Source organism: Polypterus senegalus, chromosome 11 (assembly GCF_016835505.1).
Source record: "Polypterus senegalus isolate Bchr_013 chromosome 11, ASM1683550v1, whole genome shotgun sequence".
In the NCBI taxonomy this organism is placed as follows: Eukaryota; Metazoa; Chordata; class Cladistia; order Polypteriformes; family Polypteridae; genus Polypterus; species Polypterus senegalus.
The window spans coordinates 36,451,250-36,473,387 of NC_053164.1; the positions used below are offsets into that span (position 1 = coordinate 36,451,250).

General features: G+C 40.6%; 1 protein-coding gene across 2 annotated transcripts in view; it reads left to right on the forward strand.

The window, feature by feature from the left end:
• kcnip3a (Kv channel interacting protein 3a, calsenilin) overlaps positions 1 to 22,138 on the forward strand; it is a 309,652-nt gene that overhangs the window by 95,078 nt on the left and 192,436 nt on the right. The window contains exon 2 of one of the 2 annotated variants that reach the window (XM_039768365.1): positions 7,497 to 7,692. In XM_039768365.1, coding sequence (XP_039624299.1) covers positions 7,497 to 7,692 — 196 coding nt within the window. The remainder of the gene's footprint in view (positions 1 to 7,496; positions 7,693 to 22,138) is intronic. The other variant, XM_039768366.1, reaches the window with a different exon arrangement.

Consider the following 22,138-nt stretch of genomic DNA (forward strand, 5'->3'; position numbering starts at 1 on the left):
AAGATAAAAGCAATGTGTGAGGCTTTGATTATTCTCCCTGTAGCTCTTTCTTAAGGCACTATCTGAGGCAGCAAGACTGAACAAGAATACTGAAGGTGGGCAAGTGTCTTTTTCTTGGACTACCATGTGCAGTGATGAGTGTAAAAGGAGGTGTGCCTTCCTGTTTGTTACATCATCACAAAGTGTGGTAAATGAGACATATACATAGTACAAAACTCTGTGGACCAGTGGAAATGGTTGGTGTGGTTTGAATCTTGGGGAAGGTACTGGTTCCAGAATGGCCTTGTCTAGCGGTGCTTCGAACTATGGAAGTCAGTGCCAAAGAACATGAAGCAAGTGCACTTTATTGGAGTTCTGGAACTGAAGTATCTGGAACATCCTCCCATCTCCCTTTTGGAGCAGACAGCTCTGGGATGTCCCCTCTAGAAAGGCAATTATGGATGACAGGAGGCAAGAACAGACAAGACAACAGCAGAATGAAACACTATTCATGGCCAGATCTAAAAAAAAAAGTACTTTCTCTGGTAAGCAGGAGAACAGAAGTGACATGGCTTGGGCAAATAAATACTCACAGCATTAGACACCAGCAGGAAGCACTAAGGTGTCAGATTCAAAAACCTAGTGGCAATGAAGTACTGTCTGGAGATGCACAAAGCATTCAAAACCTCATGTGTGCTAATATTCGAGAATTCAGATGTGGCATTTTGGAGCTGCTGGTGGTGATCTGTGGTATCACCGACCAGACACATCCACTGGCAGAGAAGAGAGCACAGCAGAGACAACCTGTGCCAACCTCAGTAGGCCAGAAATGTGATGGGCCACCTTGTATATTGAGGCTAATAAGACAAACCAAGATTAGTAAGCAGATCTGGACATGCCAACACAAGCAGAGGCATGGCCTAGTGTAAAAACAAGTTGTTTATTTAATCATTTTAGGAACAGTTGGGAAGACAGGCAGGCGATCGAAAACAGACTAAAGAAAACAGCAAAAAGCAAAAGTGCCAAAACATGAAACAGAATCCACAGAAGGAGCCAGACTCCAATCACTCTGAAAAGCAGATTGCACAGTGCGAGATTGAAGCGTCTCAGCGTAACTGCCTTGCATCATGTGACTCGTGTCTGGTTAATGCTACTTGATGACAGACACTGATAGGAGGACCCAAGTCTACTTTCCAGGTGAAATAAGTTGTTAGTGGTAGAACTGCCACCAACTCAAGTCCAGGGTTTATTGTAACGCCCTCCAGTAGGTATCTTTGTTTTTCAATGCTCTAAAATTAACTTGGACAACCTTATTTTTGTTGCTTTGGCCACATTCCCTTCCATTCTCTGGAAATGGACTTAGCGCAGCCTGGCAGTGAAGATGGCCAGCCAAAAACATAACGTGAAGACTAGGAGGCATCTCACATCCCCAAACTTTACAGAAACAAACGTGAGATTCAGATGAATGTTTATTTTAAACAAATCCCTTACACAGACTTTCCCACAATACTCCTTTTCTTTCTTTCCTATTGCTTTTATCCTCCACTTCTTCCCAAGTGAGCATTGTCCTTATCGTCTACCAACTCACTTTGGTGAAGCAGAGTACTTCCAGCACCACAACATTGCAACCAGGAAGCACTTCCAGGTCAGTTGGGGCCGTTGTAAAGTATGGAATCCACCTCCCTGTAGTTCCCCTTGGTGGCTTTCAAGAAACCTATCCCATCAGCGCTACAACTCCCAGGAAGCCTTGCTGGTGTGTACATGGGGGATCCACCAGACAGATGCTGCCACCTATCATTTTGGGGGAGCAAGTTGCCATTGAATCTCCCCATTATAACAATAACAACAACAACATTTATTTATATAGCACATTTTCATACAAAAAATGTAGCTCAAAGTGCTTTACATAATAAAGAATAGAAGAATAAAAGACACAGTAAGAAAATAAAATAAGTCAACATTAATTAACATAGAATAAGAGTAAGGTCCGATGACCAGGATGGACAGAAAAAACAAAAAAAAAAAACTCCAGATGGCTGGAGAAAAAAATAAAATCTGCAGGGATTCCAGACCATGAGACCGCCCAGTCCCCTCTGGGCAATCTACCTAACATAAATGAAACAGTCCTCTTTGGATTTAGGATTCTCACGGAAGGACTTGATGATGATGGTCACGTAGACTTCTGGCTTTTAGTCCATCAATGCTGGAGCATCATGATGCTTTGAGTAGGTGGTGGTGGCACAGGCCAGAAAAAGACACAGAAGAGAGAGTAGGGGTCAGTACAGGTTTTAGAGCCACCATGACTAGTTATTATGATGAATTGAACATACAGAGTATCAGTATTAAGTTAAAGTGAAGTTATAAAAAGGCCATGTTAAAGTAATGTGTTTTCAGCAGTGTTTTAAAGTGCTCTACTGTATTTGCCTGGCGAATTCCTATTGGCAGGCTATTCCAGATTTTGGGTGCATAACAGCAGAAGGCCGCCTCGCCACTTCTTTTAAGTTTAGCTTTTGGAACTGTAAGGAGATACTCATTTGAGGATCTAAGGTTATGATTTGAATTATAACGTGTCAAATATTCCGATATATAAGATGGAGTGAGATTATTTAAGGCTTTATAAACCATAAGCAGAATTTTAAAGTCAATTCTGAAAGACACAGGTAACCAGTGTAGTGACATCAAAACTGGAGATGTATTCGGATTTTCTTTTCCTAGTTAGGATTCTAGCAGCTGCATTCTGCACTCGTTGCAAATGATTTATGTCTTTTTTGGGTGGTCCTGAGAGGAGTGCATTACAGTAATCTAGTTGACTGAAAACAAAAGCGTGAATTAATTTCTCAGCATCTTTCAAAGATATAAGAGGTCTAACTTTAGCTGTGTTTCTTAAGTGAAAAAATGCTGTCCTAGTGGTCTGATGAATATGCGATTTAAAATTCAGGTTACAGTCAACAGTTACCCCTAAGTTTTTTACTTCCGTCTTAACTTTTAATCCTAATGCATCAAGTTTATTTCTGATAACCTCATTGAATCCATTATTACAAATCTCTAAAATTTCAGTTTTCTCTTTATTTAGCTTGAGAAAATTACTTTTCATCCATTCAGAAATGCCAGTAAGACATTGTGTTAGTGTATCGAAAGAGTCGGAGTCATCAGGTGCTATTGTGTGTCATCAGCATAGCTGTGGTAGCTCACGTTGTAACCTGAGATAATCTGACCTAACGGAAGCATATACTGTAGACTGAGAAGAGTAGCGGACCCAGGATAGAGCCTTGTGGAACACCATATAGGATATCATGTGTCTTTGAGATGTGATTACTATAACTCACAAAGAATTTTCTCCCTGCCAGGTAGGATTCAAACCAATTTAAGACACTGCCAGAGAGGCCCACCCATTGACTAAGGCGATTTCTAAGAATATTATGATCAATGGTGTCAAATGTGGCACTCAGATCAAGGAGGATGAGAACAGATAAATGGCCTCTGTTTGCATTTACCCCCAAGTCATTTACTACTTTAACGAGTGCAGTTTCTGTGGTGTGATTTGTTCTGAAACCTGACTGAAATTTATCAAGAATAGCATGTTTATTGAGGTGGCCATTTAACTGCATAATGACTGCCTTCTCTAGAATTTTACTTAAGAAAGGCAGGTTAGAGATGGGTCTGAAATATTCAAAAGTAGAGGGGTCGAGATTATGTTTCTTAAGTAGGGGTTTAACTACAGCAGTCTTAAGACAGTCTAGGAAGATCTACGTTTTTAATGACAAATTTACTATGTCAAGAATATTATCAATTAACACGCCTGATATTTCCTTGAAAAACTTTGTTGGTATTGGGTCAAGGACGCAGGTGGAGGGTTTCAGTTGAGAGATTATTCTATGTAAATTAGGTAAATCTATCCTGGTGAAATACAGCTAGGTAACAAATCGTCACAACCAAGATATCAATCAATGCCTTAGGAAATCAGTCATGTTTGACAGCATCTAGAGTTTGTAAGACTAAAACTCTGAGACTGTCATTATCAAACACTTGAAAAGGAGAAAATGCAGCATCTCCATTTCTGAATGTTTAGAATGGGAAGCTTCTGTATGTTATGGCTTGCTAGGTCAGTATTCCAAAACATTGTCGGTCCCAACTAAATAGCTTGGATAGTTTGATTATTGCAACTCATTATACATTGGAGTTAATCAGTCACCCCTGGCTCACCTTCAGCTAGTCCAGAATGCTGCTGCCAGGCTTCTAACAGAAACACAAAAAATGGAATCACATCACACCAGTCTTGGCTTCTCTTCACTGTCTTCCTGTTTGCTACAGGATTGAATTCAAAATTTTACTGTTTGTTTTTAAGTCCCTAAATGGTTTAGCCCCCTTTCATCTTACTGACCTCTTATACACCCTTACTGTCCTTCATGATCAGAAGTCATTGACTTAATTAAGCTCAGAGGGGACCATACTTTTGCTGCAGCCACTCCGAAGCTTGTCTGGTTTTCTGTATTAGGTGAAGACCGACTTTGGTCACTTTTAAATCCCACCTGAAGGCCTGTCTATTTGACTTAGCTTTCTAAACATGTATGTGAGCATTTATTTTTGGTGTATCTTTACTGTATATAAATGCTGGATTATGTAAATTTCCCCTTGGGATTAATAAAGTATCTATCTATCTATCTATCTATCTATCTATCTATCTATCTATCTATCTATCTATCTATCTATCTACTGTATATGCTGCATGTATTTGGTACATTTATGGCAGCTGTGTGGCATTTTGGCCAACTTCTGTTGTTTTAATTTAAATGTGTTCTATAAATAAAATTTGACTTTTTACTTAATAACAGTTGTGGACTGGGACCAGGACACAGACAGACGGACATCGTTGGCTCCACCACACACTGTTTATTTACAATAATTATTTACAATTAAAGTCACGTGCACAAACCCCAGTGCCTCCAGCACTGATTCCCCCAATGTCCAGGCCACACAGTCTCTGTGCCTCGCTCTCTCTCCTGGCCGCCTCTAGACCTCCCTCCAGCTCCGTCCTCTTCCACCCGACTTCTGCCTCAGACTGGAGGGAGGCGGCCCCTTAAATGGGAACCTGGATGGGCTCCAGCTGCTTCCCAGTAATCAGTCCTAGCCACACCCCAGTGTGGCGGAAGTGCCGGCTGCACACCCGGAAGCCGTCCGGGTGTCCCCTGTCGTCTTCCCCCCAGCACTTCCTGGTGTGGCGGAAGTGCTGGGCTCCAGGGTTCCTCAGGCACCTGGGCGCCGCCTGGCTCCCAATACAACCAGGGCGATCGCCCCCTCGCGGTCTGGAGGAAGCACAAGCCCTCCTCTGGTCCTCCTGGGCGGCCAATGAGAATATGTGAAAGGCCAATGGAGGCAGAATAATTTTCCATAACATACAGTCGCTATTTTAAGTTCTTGAGGAACCCATGTTGATTGCTCATCTAGAGAATGAAGACGTTGAGGGTATTTGAATTTACTGGACTGCTAAGTGTCACTTTCTGTACTCAGCATTTCAAGCTGTAGGAAAAGAATGATGTGTTCTTCACAGATGAAGTAGTTTAAGGCATCACAACTTTAATGTTTTGTACTTGCTGAAGTGCCAAGTAAACAAGCAGTGTAAACATTTCAGAGAGAACATTTCAGCTTCTAAGTCATTCAGCTCAGTTATGGTTGGGTTGCTTATTGTCCTAAAAAAGGATGCTGTGTTGACATTGTGAGATGTGGCCTGCTTGTCATCCCGGTCAATACCCCCAGGCCGCCAGATGGAGCCTTCCCTGCAGTATGGAAGTGCCCCGAAGACCAGCAGGGAATCATGGACGCTGTAGTTTTTATCCTAAGCCCTGCTGGATACCTCAGGGGCCGCAAGAGGTTGCTGCAGGGAGGACCGAGGACTCATTTGTGCCCTATGACCCGGAAGTTCGTCATAGGAAGAGCGACGGGCTTCCGGGGTGAAGAAAAGAACTTTTACCTGACTCGGAAGTGATTGAGGATCACATGGACTGGGGATTGAGAACACTTCCGGGTCAGGGAATATCAAAGGACTGTGGGAGCTCCCAGACGGCGAGCTGAGCTGGGTGGAAGGGTGGCAACGTGTCTGGGAGCTGGAGGATTGTATTTGTGATTATAGTGATTAGTATATGAGTATTGTGGTGGAGAGTGTGCTTTGTGCACAGTGGAGATTAAATAAAGTCAACATTTGGACTTTTAGCTGGTGTCTGGAGTCGTGGACAGGCATTCAAGGGAGCGAGAGCGCCCCCTATCTACCACAACATACATCTTCATTTAGCACCTACATTTTAAGGTAGACTGACCAGCCAGTTCAGAGGTTGGGCCTTCCTACGTCATGTTGGCCAAGGTTTCTAAGACTGTTAACACTGCTTAACTGGAAAACATCATTGTGATTTTTTTCTTTTAAAAATGGATCTGGAATGGCTTCAGGACAAGTCTCTGACATTCCCTGATTGGCCAGGCCAAAGCCAAAACTGAACTCCATAGAACATCTGTGGAGAGACCTAAAGATGGCAGCCTTTGCGTTTAATCTAACAAAGCTTGAGAGGATCTGATGGGAAGAACGGGATAATCTTTCAAATTGACGTTTGCAAAGCCTGTAGAGACTTACCCTAGATGACTCGAAGCTGGAATTGCTGTCAAAGGAGTTTCTGAATTAAGGGTCTGAATACTTATTTGAATAAGAGATTTCAGTTTTCGATTTTGAATAAATTTGCAAACCTTTCTGAAAACATGCTTTCACTTTGTCATTATGTGTTACTGAGTGTTGATTTATGGGCAAAAATTACAATTTATTTATTTAAGATGAGATCCACAACACAATAAAATGTGCAGAAAGTAAAGAGGTCTGAGTCTACTGTATGTAATGTTGAGAAGGCATTTTTAAGTGACTTCATAGCAAAATATAGATATAAGATGTAAGGGATGGCTGGCAGCCCAACTTGACTGTGATCTACAGGAAATGTAAGGATGGGGTAAGGTGGCTTCTTCAGGGCACTGCCTCTCCCAGAACATCCATCAGGCATGTTGATTGGGTTACTGTAAGCATCAGAAGGTACTACAGCTCCATTCACACAGTCCATGTGTAGGTCTTTGTGATGGTCTCTATATTAAACAAAGTTTTTCATTTTTTAGCAACCTTGCATATTGAGTATCACCTCAATGAAGGTACATTACTGGGATTGTTGAATTTTGTCCATGGTTATACAACTTGATCACAAGCAGCAGGTTAAGTGATGTATGCCTTTACTGGGAGTTGAAACCACCTTTTGCTGCTCAATCCCGTTTCCTAGTCACTTGGCTGAACTTCCTGTCTGTAAAATGTTAAGCAGAAACAGAAACCCCCAGTGGCTATTACTGGTTTCCACTGGGGTGGGCACTTTGTTATAGTTATTTAACTGCAGGGAAAGTGCCAGCGAAGCAGTACAAAATGCAGTCTGTGGATTTTGTTGCTCATCTCTCTTTTTCTATCTCTTTTCTTCTCCCCCTCACTTCTGGGATGCCTTTAGGATGATAGAAAAGATGTCGATGGCAGTCTCTTAGGTGAACTAAATGGGGTGGAGCCAAGCCCAGGAGGGAAGAAGGACAACGTCAAGTGGCAGAAGCCGCGTCTGTCCCGGAAGGCTTTGATGAAATGCTGCCTGGTCAAGTGGATCATCGCCAGCACGGCGCCACAAGGGCCAGGTAGGCATGTCAACCAACTGGGTATGTCTCTGAACGTGTATTAGTTTGATTTTGTTCTGTTGTAACCAATGAGGTTGGTTTGCGTTTTATGCTTGTTTAACTTGTGTGTTCATTTATTTAAATGTTGCATGGTGGTATCGTTGCTGTATTAAAGTATATTCTTTAAATCTTTGTATATTCACCGTGACTCAGTACTCAGTAAAAAAACACTTTATAATAATGAAATTACTTGAATTCTGTGTACTTCTGTTCTTCAGCTGATTATGACCAGTAAGCAAGTGAGCAGTACATGAAGAAATTTCAGCTTCAATATTTTATTTCATTTTTTTTTTTCTCCTTTAAACATCACTCACTCGAGTAGTGTAGTGAATAACTGCATTTCCGTGCCTCCCTTGTTACCATACCATGCACACTCTCTGAATGACCCTGGCTGATTTAATGTGAGAATGTTTTTAGATTATTTCATCCCTTACTTTATGGGGAAAAAAAAAACCCTAAAAGCCTCCTAAACCTGCGTGACACTTTCTCCATACTCCAGTTTCTAATTAACCTTCTGCCTCTCTGCAGTCTGTCCTGCCATCTGGTTACCCCCCAGGACCAGCTTTGCCCTTATCCTCTATCTGACTTTTGTTTGCCTGAACGTTTTCTGTCTTGGCGTTTTTGATTTTTTAGTTAAACATGTTTCTTTGTGCCATTTATTTGCACAGGGAGCTACTGTATGAGTATAGCATTTACAGTATCTATTGCTCTGTTCATTATCGGACCTCCTTAATCAAGTTCATGCTTTCAGGGAGCTATACAGAATGGTAGCATATAACAGCATGTCCTGCTGTCAGTGAGAAGAAGGCTGTAATACCAGACGGGTGTACAGCGCTTACTTCAGTGAGCGTAAATAAAGGAGGAGAAAATGAATAATGGATGTCTGTCTGCTTACTTGCTCCTGTGTGTTCATGTAATTTGTTTGCTTAGATGCTTGTTGTATATTTAACTGTATGCTTACGTAACTCCTTATTGAATTAAAATGACATATTTAAGTAGAAAGTACTTCCTTGTACAAAATATTTTGAGTATACTCTTTATCTTCATGAGTGGCCACGGTGGCACAGTGGCAGTGTTGTGGTCTCGCAGTAAGGAGACCGGGGTTTGGGTCCTGCCTGTGTGGAGTTTGCCCTGTGTCTGTGTGGTTTTGCTCCAGGTACTCCGGTTTCCTTCCAAGGTCCAATGACATACAGGTTAGGTGGATCAGCAATGCTAAATTGGCCCTTAAGTGTGTGTGTGTGTGTGTTTGTGTGTGTGTGTTCATCCTGTGATGGACTAGCACCCTGTCCAGGGATTGCTCCTGCCATGTGCCCTATGCATGCTGGGATCATAACCCTGATCAGCACTAAGTGAGTTAGAATAGGACGTGACACGACTCTGTCTTCATTAGGAATTAGTCTTCTTGCTTTTCTGTATTAAGAACATTTACTTTAAAGGCTAAGTTTAGCATTTTTAAAGTCAGAGTTATTTCACAAGGACAGAATATATTGATTTGCTATATGAAACTACGTTATAAAGTAAAGCATAGTTTATGAATTTTAAAACATTACTAGTCTGCTGCTGCACTTTAAATTGGAATTAATGGGTGTCTGAGTCCCAAGGTCAAAAAATCCCTAGAGGTTATCAAATATGTCCATTTTTCAAGCCAAAAATATTTTTGAGTATTGAACTGCTTCTTGAGATTACACACACACAGTTATTTTTTAAAATGTGTAACTTATGCTTCATTTTTAAAGGCAAACCTAATGTGGCAAATCAAAATATCCCATGATTAAGAAGAAATAACTTTGCTTTGAAAAATATCAAACATATCCTTTTAACTTTTTCTCTCAAATCTCAAATAAATTCAGTAATACCGCTATTAACAAACACCTCTGCATCACCCGTAAAATGCGTGCAGCTTGTCCAAATAGGAGTTTATGACATGAGTTTATTGCTGTCTACATAAGCACTGCATTTATTTCTGCATGTTGTGATGCTTTATGCTATATACTACTTGAGAAGATAGATAGATAGATAGATAGATAGATAGATAGATAGATAGATAGATAGATAGATAGATAGATAGATAGATAGAACTTTATTTGATATTCACACCTTAGGCAAAAAATGTCCATGATTGCTGATTGTGTCACATCATTATAAAAGATAGTACAGCCCTTCTTCTGCACAAATACTTTCTTTTCCTAATATAACATGTCTTAGTAAGGAAAAAGGTAAATAATAGAAATCCCATCTAGTTTACATGAAATACCAAATGGATGTTAACAGCAAGGATTCACGTCATAGCACATCAAATGAAAGATTTTTGTTTCCTCCATGAAGTCCCTATTGTGGAATGAATATTCAGGTCAGCTGTCAGCCCTTATTGGGACACCAGGCTGTAATGTGCATCCTTCGATTTCTGAATTGGCTTAATCCAAAGCATAACTTGACACCACTGGACACTAGACATAAATCAACCTTCAATAAGGTACCAGTTCTTAATAAAACATAACATTCTCAAACCTTTAGGGTTATAGGGTACCAGAGTCTATCCTGGCAGCACTCAGCATAAGACAGAACCAGCCCTGGAGAGGGTGCCTGACCTTCATAGAATTCACTCAAACTGGCAAATTTAAGTCACCAACCTGCATGTCTTTGAGGATGTGGGATAATAACGAGAGGACCCAGAGTAAAACTTACACAGACATTGGGATATACAAAGGAGAATTTCACACAGGCAGAGAATTTGAACCCAAGGTGCTGGATCCATGAATCCGCAGCACTAAAAGCTGCACTAATGTGCTGCTCAAGTGTAAATAAGAATCACAACATAATGTAGTTGATGCATAAAGTTGATGTAACTTGAAATTTATGAACAGGGTGTTCCAACTATACAGATGGGCCCTGGCATCTGTTTGACTTTGACGTCATTCACCTCTTTGTGTTTTGCCTTTGTGAGTGTGTAAGTTGTACAGGTGTGAACATTTTTTTTTAAATCTTCATTTATATATTGCTTCTTAAAGATGCAAATCCCTTAGTTTAGTGACTGGCGAGTTGCTACACATCCTGGTTTTGCTTCTCTCTCCTGGTCTTGCCCACTTCACCTTATCGCTCCTCGTTCTGTGTCACTGAACATCTCATTAGCATTTCAGATTCTCATCTCTAAATCCTTCCTACGTCTTATCTGTCTGCATCTCTTCTCTTGCACTCCCCTTCCGTATCTGGCATCCTCCTCTTCTTTCCTTCTTAATTTGGTCTGCAAATCTTCCCTCTCTCTTCTTCCTGGGCCTCATCTGTACTGGAGAGTATCATTTGCCTCTGTGTTTAATTTTTTTCTCTTTGCCATATTTCCTATCTTACCCTTTTTAACTGCTTTATTATTTGCCCCATCCCACCTAAGACACTTCTGTGTGACAGAGAAGTTCTCATTTCAAAAGGATTAATCACATTCATTTGATTTCTGCTTAAAGACCCACTTGTGGGTGTCAAGCACTCTGAGGCACCCAGGAAGTTAATTAGACACATTTTATCAAAATCATCTTCCAGTGTTAAAATGAGAATTAGATTTAGTGTGTGGGTTGAACAATCCTCCTAATACATCAAGATAACAGGTTCAGATTGCCTGGGGCCTGCCTCGGCCTTCCTCTGGGCCGGTGGTGATGCTGATGCTGATGCTGCTGCTGCCCCCTAGAGTCATAACTCAGCCTTACTTCAAATTCAGCTTTGCTCAGCTGCAGGATGCAAAAAAACAAAATAGGAACTCGCATTACGTCGTGTAAAAATCAGATGGCCAGATGGCTCCATAAATACGGGAGGGACACCTCATTCTTTGCCTGGGTTATTATTATCACCAGGCGACAAAGCCGCTCCAGTGTAATGAGACAAATAAAAAACTGAAATGTTGCTCTCAGAAAACTATTAAGATTAAAGGCTGACATCAGGGAACAACGTTAAATAAACAAAATCCCTCCTTTTCTTGCTTTTTTATCCATCCATTCACTTTTATACCTCCTTAATGGAGTCAGGCAGAGCCTATCCTGGCATCATTAGCCACAAAGCTGGAGCAAACACAGGGGAGGCCACCAGTGCATTGCATGTGTCACTCACAAAGACACCAACACTCACTTGGGCCTCTTTGGAGCTGTCAAATAGTCTGCCAAGCACCTCACTGGATTTGAGAGAACAATCAAGATAGCGAGCAAGGACATGCTGGAGAACATGCAGTTTCCATATATACAGTATAGTATTACTGTAAAGTGACTACACCATTTATTGCTTGGCAGATGTTAATAAGATGAAGTAGACATAAATCTGAGTGGTCAAGTACTGTTGTGGCACCATTACACACACAAGGCAGGAACAAAGCCTGGACGGGGTGCCATTCCATCAAAGGATGGGCTCATCCAAATCACTGCCTTCTGAAGTATCTGGAGAAAAATCCACATTGACATGCAAAAATCAAAGATTAAAATAGGCATCTATCAGAGTTTAAAAGTCCACATTTGGTTAAATAAATCATTTTTTTAGGATTTCACTTTGCAATCTTTTATCATTTCTGTTAATTCTGAATTATATTTTTCATCTGTTTTTGGGTTTTTTAAATAGATCTTGGTAATACCATTTCATTTAAGTATTATTTGGTGGTTATATTTTGTGTATTTGTAGCTTTTAGTGACATTCCTTGTATTTTGTGGGTGGAACCCTCAAGAGGTGAGGCCACCATGATGTCACTGCTGCTGGGACTGCTCTCTGCCTTTATAGTTATGTGAAGGAGATGGTCCCAGCAGTGGTTCATTGAGAAGTTGTAGAGTGTTTTAATTCTGCACGTACACCATGGATTTTTCTGATTTTTGATATTTCGCTTTTGTGATAAGTTGGGTTGTTTAATATTTTGTGGATATTTGTGTATTTAAAGGTACTGTACATTCTTATATACAATTTGGCGGGAGGGGGGTGAGGAATCTAATTCTGAGGTTAGTTTATTGAATCATCACTTACAGCTTGTGTTGTGAAATATTTTGCACTGATCTCACTGCCACTTTTTGGTTGTTATTCACCCTTCATTAGGTTAGCACACCCACATTGTTAGGGACATTTCCTTGAAGGTGGTGACCTCCCACTTACAACATGATGGGTTAAAAGGTCATCTTCTTCATCCAAGTTTGGGGATACACAACCCTTTTTGTTGAACATATTTCTTTTTTAAAATTAATTACTCTAAAGTCTTTTTTTTGTTTCTCAATCGCCACTTGCCGTTTTTCTTACCTTGAATTTTGCCTCTCGTTTCTACTCTGATCCTTCACTTTTTGATCTTTTGGGTCTGACCCTTTTGCCTTTTGATTATGTCTGATCTCCTTTCTTTGTAGTCCAGTTAACGTATCAGTAACACTGGTTATTTGTCAAATGTTTTAAATGATGTTTTTTTTATCATGCAAAATTTGATTGTGTTTTGAAACATTACATTTATTTTATTAGTGTTTATGTTTACTTTGTTTTGCCATTCTTTGATTTAATATTCTGTTTTAAAAATCACACTTTTTTGTTGGAAAACTCATATGTTGGATAAATCAGACATTTTATTAACAATGTTGCACTTTTCATATATAGAAGCACCTTAAAATTGTTCTGCCACAGCTGTGGTGTGCAGATTGGAAGGCAAAGGACTAGTAGGTACACCAAAGAAGGCACATTCCGAGAATACCGAAGGCGAGAGTGATTTGTAAACAATGCAAATTGGACAAAAGCTTTGTTATAGTCTGAAAACAAGCAAGTTCACAGCCAAAACAAATCTGAGAAAAAACGCACTAGAAACTAGAATGTTTTTAGTTATCTACAGTGTGGTCGTCAAAATGACGATTTTTTATATTGTTGCTGGGATTATGGCATCGATCGTTGACCTTCCTAGCCATCCCAGGCTATGTGTACACAAAATGGTGGCACCCATCTAAAAACAAAAATGGGGTCATGATAAGAATAAATAATTTTCAACTTTTGAAAACAACTCCTTACCCATGTACCGAACATCCTGTCTCCTGTCTGTCATTTGCCATGGTAAAAAACGTACAAAGAAAGCTTTTTTTTTAGGAAAGAAAAATAACTGAGTTCATGGCAGAAACAGTGTTCATCATAAATTATCCCAATGGCCCCCCAAAAATGTAAATCCCATTGATATAATAAACACACTAAATACACAATGTTTAAGTTCAAGTTATTGTCACATGTATGCAATACAATGACATTCTTTCTTGCATGTCTCTGTGATGCCTGCGTTGCCCACAGCTGGTATAACCCTCTTGATCCTGGGTCATTGATAGTCCTAATCTGAGGATGGCTAGGGCAAAGAGGACACACAAAAACATGATAGGTACAACATAGTACATCGTGCACTTTATTCACCAAATGGAAAAATCCACAATAAGGTCTGTCAAGTGTAAGAGTGCAGTGCAGTTTCATTAAATAAATAAATATTCCTTAAATAGTTCCATAAAAACATGTGTTCTTCCATGAAGTATAAAATTCAATTAAATTATGTTCCCATGCTTTAGAAATCCAAGAGTAAACTATAGTTAAGATTTGGGTTACCTTTCATTTTCACTTTCCGAGCCAATTGCGTCTTTCTCCCTTGTTTCCCCAGCTCACCCTTCAGGTTTTTTCAGCCAGTGGAGAAGGCGACAGTTGCAGTCCGATTCTCCAGGTCTTGTCCTAGCCACCTCATTTGGTCACCACTGGGACGCTTGGAGCTGGACTTCTATCATCCTATAATTTATCCACAGTCCAGCAGGACCCCTGGAGCACTTGACCGCTCCCTGCTCCACCAAAGTGTTCAGTGGGAGTGACACTCTCTCTTTCCTCCTTTCTCGAACTCTTCCTGATTTTTTTGCCCCTTTTCTGTCCTGGTCAGGCTCTCAAGCACCCTAATTATGACCTGCAGAGTGCTAATTGAGACCAGTGGAGCTGATTGCGCCTGCACAATAACAGGCAATCAGCTCGCCTCCTCCCCAAAAATCTTGTGGCTCCACAGCTCGCCTGCAATACAAACCTGTAGCCACAGAGTCTGAGCAGGACCATTTTTATTCCAAAATCCTGCACCGCCATGGACCACTAACACGCAGCACCACAGCCTCTCCCAGATTGATGATAGGAGTAATAACACCATCCATTCAGTATGGCATTAGATGATAGATAGAAGAAGCACATTAACACTGTTGTTGCGACAAGTAGTCTTATGATCAAATAATGAAAACTGCCCCGAATCTCATGATAAGGAGTGCTAATATCCCAAATGTGGGTTAGGGGGTGTTGGGAGTTATGGGACTATATACTGTACAATACTCTTTGCTTTTCTAAACCCTATTGGGACAAAATTATCTTTACAACAGGAGGTGGGGTAAAGGAATTATTATCGGAAGACTCCAATGATTTCAGTCCCATCCTCCTTCTTCTTTCAGCTGCTCCCATTAGGGGTCACCACACTGGATCATCTTTTTTCATATCCTCCAATCCTCTACATCTTGCTCTATTACACCCAACACTTCTCTTCTTCTTCTCTTAGGACTTCCTCTTTTCCTCTTACCTGGCCCTTTCTGACCTTTCTTAGCATCCTCTTTCCAATATACCCAGCATCTCACCTCTTCACATGTCCAAACCAACGCAATCTCACCTCTCTGACTTTGTCTCCAAGAGCTGACCCTCTAATGTACTTATTTATAATCCTGTCCATCCTCATCACACCCAATTCAAATGTTAACATCTTTAACTCTGTATATCCAGCTCTGTCTCCTGTTTCTTGGTCAGTGCCACTGTCTGCAACCCATATAACACAGCTGGTCTCACTACCATCTTGTAGACCTTCCCTTTAACTCTTGCTAGTACTCGTCTGTCACAAAACACTCCTGACACTCTTCTCCACCCACTCCACCCTGCCTGCACTCTCTTTTTCACCTCTCTTCTACAATCTGCATTACTCTGTACTGTAGATCCAAAGTATTTAAACTCCTCCACTTTTGCCAGCTCTACTCTCTGTATCCTCAACACTCCTCTGGCCTCCCTCTCATTTACACACATGTATTCTGTCTTGGTCCTACTGACCTTCATTCCTCTCCTCTCTATAGCATATTCCCTCCTCTCCAGGTTCTAGAACCTGCTCCCTATTCTTGCTACAGATCACAGTTTCATCAGCAAACATCATAGTCCAAGGGGACTCCTGTCTAATCTCGTATGTCATCCTGTCCTTCACCATTACAAATAAGAAAGGGCTCAGAGCCAATCCCTGATGTAATCCCACCTTCACCTTAAATGCATCCATCACTCCCACCGAAGACCTCACCACTGTCACACTTCCCTTTTACATATCCTGTACAACTCTTACATACTTCTCTGCCTCTCCCGACTTCCTCATACAATACCACAACTCCTCTCGAGGTACCCTGTCATATGCTTTTTCCAGGTCCACAAAGACGCAATGCAACTCCTTCTGGCCTTCTCTGTACTTCTCTATCAACACCCTCAGAGCAAACATCACATCTGTGGTGCTCTTTCCTGGCATTAAACCATACTGCTGCTCACTAATCATCACCTCCCTTCTTAACAAGCTTCCACTGCTCTTACCCATAACTTAATGCTGTGGCTCATCGATTTTATCCCCCTGTAGTTACTACAGCTCTTCATATCCCCTTCATTCTTAAAAATCGGTACCAGTACACTTCTTCTTCACTCCTCTGGTATCCTCTCACTTTCCAAAATTGCATTAAACAATCTGGTTAAAAACTCCACTACCATCTCTCCTAAACACCTTCATGCTTCCATAGGTATGTCATCTGGACCAACAGCCTTTCCATTTTTCATCCTCTTCATTGCTATCCTTACCTCCTCTTTGCTGATCCATTGCACTTCCTGAATCACTATTGCCACATCATCCAATCTTCTCTCTCTCTCATTCTCTTCATTCATCAATCTCTGACAATACTCTTTCCATCTGCTCAACACACTCTCCTCGCTTGTGAGTACGTTTCCATCTTTATCCTTTATCACCCTAACCTGCTGCACATCTTTCCCAGCTTGGTCCCTCTGTCTAGTCAATCAGTACAGGTCCTTTTCTCCCTTCTTAGTGTCCAACCTCTCATGCAACTCATCATGCACCTTTTCTTTAGCCTTCGCCACCTCTCTCTTCACCTGACATCTTATCTCCTTGTACTCCTGTCTACTTTCTGCATCTCCCTGACTATCCCACTTCTTCTTCGCCAACCTCTTCCTCTGTATACTCTCCTCCCCAGTGCCTGTCTTACCTCATTCCTGAATTCAGCCTTGCAGTCTTCCTTTTTCAACTTCCATCATTTGATCCTTGACTTTGCCCTCACTCTCCTTCTCTTGTTGGTCTCCAACGTCATCCTACAGACCACCATCCTCACTCAAACAACAGGATTTTACAGACATTTCTATTCGCATGAGACTACTTTAATCTGTATTTATTTTTTACGAATGTTTTATATAGAAGGTAAAAGGCTCTTTACTGAGATGTGAATGCAGAGTCAGTAAAAGGTTGCTGATTTGACCAATTCAGACAGCAGTAAAATTACAGATGTCTTCTAGTAATAATTAACTCACACCCTGGTGTAAACTAATCCCAACCAAATAGAGCCTAAGGCTCTGATATATTTCTAGAACAGAATGGAGCTGTGTACAAGTGACTAGAAGTAAGAGAAATAATTTGTGCAGACCAGCATTTGCAGTATTTGATATTTTGTCTAACCAAAAATTATGTTTCACTTCCAGCAAAATTTGTGCCATTGACTCAAGAAAAAGTCATTTAGTATATGTCTGGAAGCATTTGCTGTACATGCACATGTGTCTGTTTGCCTGTATTTTACTATTAAGTTTAAAGATCTTTATTAGAAAAAAAACACCAGACTCATTTCTTTTGTAGACATTTTGTTGACCCATTCTGGTAGTACAATCCCTACTTTGTCAATAATGATGACAGTCATGTCAATTGCAATTCAAATGCAGAAAATAATATGTGAAGCTCCATAGTACTTGTAGTCTGCATATCCTTAACCTCTTCTAATGTGTGACCACCTGGGTGTGTAACTGCACCTCACACCCTGTGATATAACTAGATGGAATAGTTCTGGGTTCTAATACAAGATGTTTTATTGCACATAACACCCCCACAGACTTCTGAATCCTCTTCCCAGATAATACAGTATAACAGGCTTTCCATTTCCATCTTCCACACCAACCACATAGTCTCATCTACATTCCCCTGACTATGACAACTATATAGGAGAAGACCCCCTTTTTTAAGCTGGACCTGGGAGTACTTCTGGTGTCACAGCAATGCACCAAGGAATCAATTCTACGACATGTGGAAGTCCTTCAAATAAGGGGCAAGATTCCTGGGTAGCTCCACCTGGAAGTCCTCAGTAAACCCAACAGGTCTGTCCCACGCAGCTACAATTTCCAACCTGCCCTGTGGGTATTTGTATGGTAGTTACCCTAGTTAGGATGCTGCCACTATATGTACTGATGCTGATCCTGGTCTGCATACACCTTCTTTTCTTTGGAACATATGTCAAGTCCTTTTGAGGAGGCAGTACCTACCCAACCGGTGTGTTATTTTATCTTTGACCTTCCATTGTGGCCCTCCAGTCCTGGTAAGGAACCAATACTCATTCCGATTGGGATGTCAGTTCATCTATTCATTCATTCATTCTATTCTATTCATCCTTCTATTATGGCCTTCTCACTGGCAAGGAACCGTCATCTATTCAGATCAGAATGCCAATCCATCCCATGGGATGCTGGCTAAGTGTCAGAGCTGGGGAAGGGTTGGATTCCCATGTTGTGAGATTTTCCTGTGGAGAAAACACAATAATGTGCACAACAAGGTGTTTTAGGGTGTCTCTATGTGGAAAATTTGCAGCATGTCAGAAAATGCACTGCATCTATACGGTGATGTGAATGAAAGGTGTAAAGAGAATTGACTGGTATATGTCAGGCTACATGCATTGCGTAGCTTTAGGAAAAAATACAGGTAATCACGGATATATGAATGAGGCTTTAGGGAGCAGCAATCCTTGTTTTATACCCAAAAAAATCTCTAAATCCCCCAAAAAACTCTTTTAGTGAGTTTCTGGTTTTGCAATTGCCAAATTGCCTGTAAAACAAAATTTAGTGTCTGTTTTGAGAAACAGTATACACATCAAAATTGCCTCTTTAGCTTATCATTACTGGAAACATTCTCTGCCAGCTTTACCACCTTCTGTGGTACTTTGTGGTTCTGAGCTAAAGGGGACTCCCACTGTGCACTTGTATTAGTTTTTAGGGACAAAACCCTTGGAGATGTAAAAGCATTGGTGAGCCTTGTTGACGATAGCTGAGATGTTTTGTGCCCACTTCAGGTCATCTATGATGGTGACTACAAAAAATGTAAAGGTGCTGACTCTCTGCATATTATTTACCATCATGTCTATGCTGGATAAAGGCAAGTCGCATGATGTATGTAGGGTCACTCAGAGAGTTAATGGTGAAGAGTATGCTTGTCATTTGCAATAACCGGCCATCAAGCAAAGATAAAAGAAAAATAATTAACCAAAGAAAGAACAGAGTTTATGCATTACTTCACATATTTAATTATGTACTCCCATACTTGTAGTCAATAAAATATGAAATGCTATGTTCAGCTGTCTGTTTTTCATTTTTAATTTATTGTTGTCTTTTTAATAAGTCTGATGTAAACAGAGCCAATTCAAAGCCCTAGACATGTCGCTGTAGTGCTAGTGCATGCATCACTTCATTTTTTATGAAAATTCAATTGGACTTAGGAAGATGTGCAGGAGTCATTAAAACAGCCTGAGCTTAGACAAACATCTAACTGTCATTATATCAGCTCTATTAGTGCATTCTGGGGGTTGTGGGCAATGAAAAAGACAATTGTTTCCTTCAGTGTCCCAGAACCATGCAAGGTGGGTGGATTGGTTGCCCCAAAGTGATCCACTGTCAGTGAGTGTATCTGAATAACTGGAGGTCCTTCCAAAAGTTGGTTATTTTGGTTCCTAAAAAGGTTTCCTATGACCACCACCACCTCCGTAAGTAAAGTGGATCCAGTAAATCAGGGAAAAAATGTATAAATGTTCACATCTCAGTTCATGATACTAAAACAATGTTTAGAAGCCAAGGAACAGCTGGAAAAAAATGACATTTATAAGTCAGATCATGACATCCAGTCTTGGAACGACTAGAAAATTTCAAATTTGTTTTTACACTTTCTGTTACAATGAAAGATTTTTAATTCAGATGCCATAACCACAGCATGACTTTTGCCATGTAACTGTCTAGATGAATCTTACTGTATATATAAAGCTCAATGTGTGTGTGTTTGCTCTTTATATGACTGCACACATTTGGTCCAATGTTTGGCACACATGCCCCACTTTGTCAGGATAAGACACTGGACTACTTTGGAACCAGAAATTTTGACACTAGAAAATTTGACACTTATGGGGTTCTTTGGGGGTTTTCTTTTCCTTTTTAGTACAGTGGGTTTTAAGAACACTGCCTTTTCCTGGAATTTGAACACTGAAATAATTTCATTTAATTAAATGCCTGAGAGTTCATTTGGTTCATTTTATTACAGTGTGTATTATGGACAGTGTGTTTTCCTGGATTTTAAAGCCAGTTTGGCACATGCATCTGACTTTGTCAGGAACAGACACTGGACTATGATGGAACCCAACATTTTGACCCTGGTGGTACCTTTGTGTGTGTTTGTGTGTGTGTTGGGAGTTCCTTTTTTGCTACAATGAGTTTTAAGGAAGGTACCTTTTCAAATAATTTGATCCCTAATATAAATTAATTTAATTAAATTTGTTTCTGGGAAGATACACTGTAAGAAACACCAGGGGGTACCTGGGGAGGGAGTTCTTTTAACAGACGTTGACAAATTTGTTGGTACCCTTATAACTCATTGAAAAAGTGCTGCATGTCTCCTGAAAAATGATTAAATAAAAAGCAATTGTCTTGTGTCTACCTGCATGCCTTTGATATATTGTATCATTGAGTAAAGCAAAGCAACTGTGAAAAGAGATCAAGCATTGCTTATTCTACAAAGATATTCTAAAATGGCCTGGACACATTTGTTGGTGCCCCTAGAGAAGTGATTTTTCAAACTAGCTGTTTTCTTTACTTAGTATCACACATGTCTTCAATTGTGCAACCAGTAATTCAGCCTAATTAAATAGAGAAACATAGTCACTCTGCTGTGTGGTATCATCGTGTGTCCCACACTGGACATGGACCCGAGAAAGCAAAGGACAGAGCTGTCTGAGGAGATCAGATTGAAAATTATAGACAAGCATGTCAAAGGATAGAATAGAATTGAATAGAACCATTTACAAACAGCTGCAAATATTAAGAAGTTTAAAGCCCATATGACTGTAGCCAGGCTGTGTCCAGCAGGGGGCACTCGCTCCCTAGAAATGAGATTGTTTGTGATTGCGGCGTGTTACTTAATCCAAATCTGTATAGATATAACATGAAAGACGATACCCCTCCAGTAAGAAATCATGTAGGAGAAATAACTTAACTTTGTTTAATGACCGCTTACTCTGCAATCATAACTGAGATGAAGTTCTTGACAACACCCGATCTTGGAGGGGAAGCCCAAAAAAACATGGCAGTCATCAAATTCGGCAATACGGAAGGCATTCTGAGAAACAGGTGGCGCTGACATCGTCCATACGTCTAGGCTGAGCTTCAGATGACTGGTGTTCTCAAGCTTCATTCGAGTTATTATTTGCAGTGTAGGCCGACATTTAACAAAGTTAAGTTCTTTCTCCTCCATAATTTCTTACTGCCGTATCACTAGAGAGAGGTATCTATTACGTTATAGCTTTATAGATTCAGGTTAAGACACACATGGAATTCACAAATTAACTTGTTCCCAGGAAGCCAGCACCCCCTGCTGGACACACAACTGCAATAGGAAAATTGACCCCAGAATAGACAGAAAGATAGTGAGAATGCCAAGGACAACTTTCAAAGAGGGACAAACTGAACTCCAAGGTCAAGTTCCATCATTGTCTGGTCACACCATCCATTGGCTTTTGAGTGACGGTGGGCTCAATAGAAGAAGACCCAGGAAGATTCCACTGTTGAAAGAAAAACAAAAAGCCAGACTGGAATTTACTAAAATGCATATTGACAAGCCACAATATTTCTGGGAAAATGTCCTTTTGGACAGATGAGACAAAACTGCAGCTTTTGGCAAGTCACATGTCCACAGACAAAAAAATAAACAACAACACCAAATCTACTGTGAAACATGGAGGAGGCTCGTCAATGTTACATGGCTGATTTGCTGCATTGGGCATGGGGCGCCTTGAGTCTGTGCACAGAACAATGAAATCTCGAAACTATCAAGACATTCTGGAGCGAACCACACCAC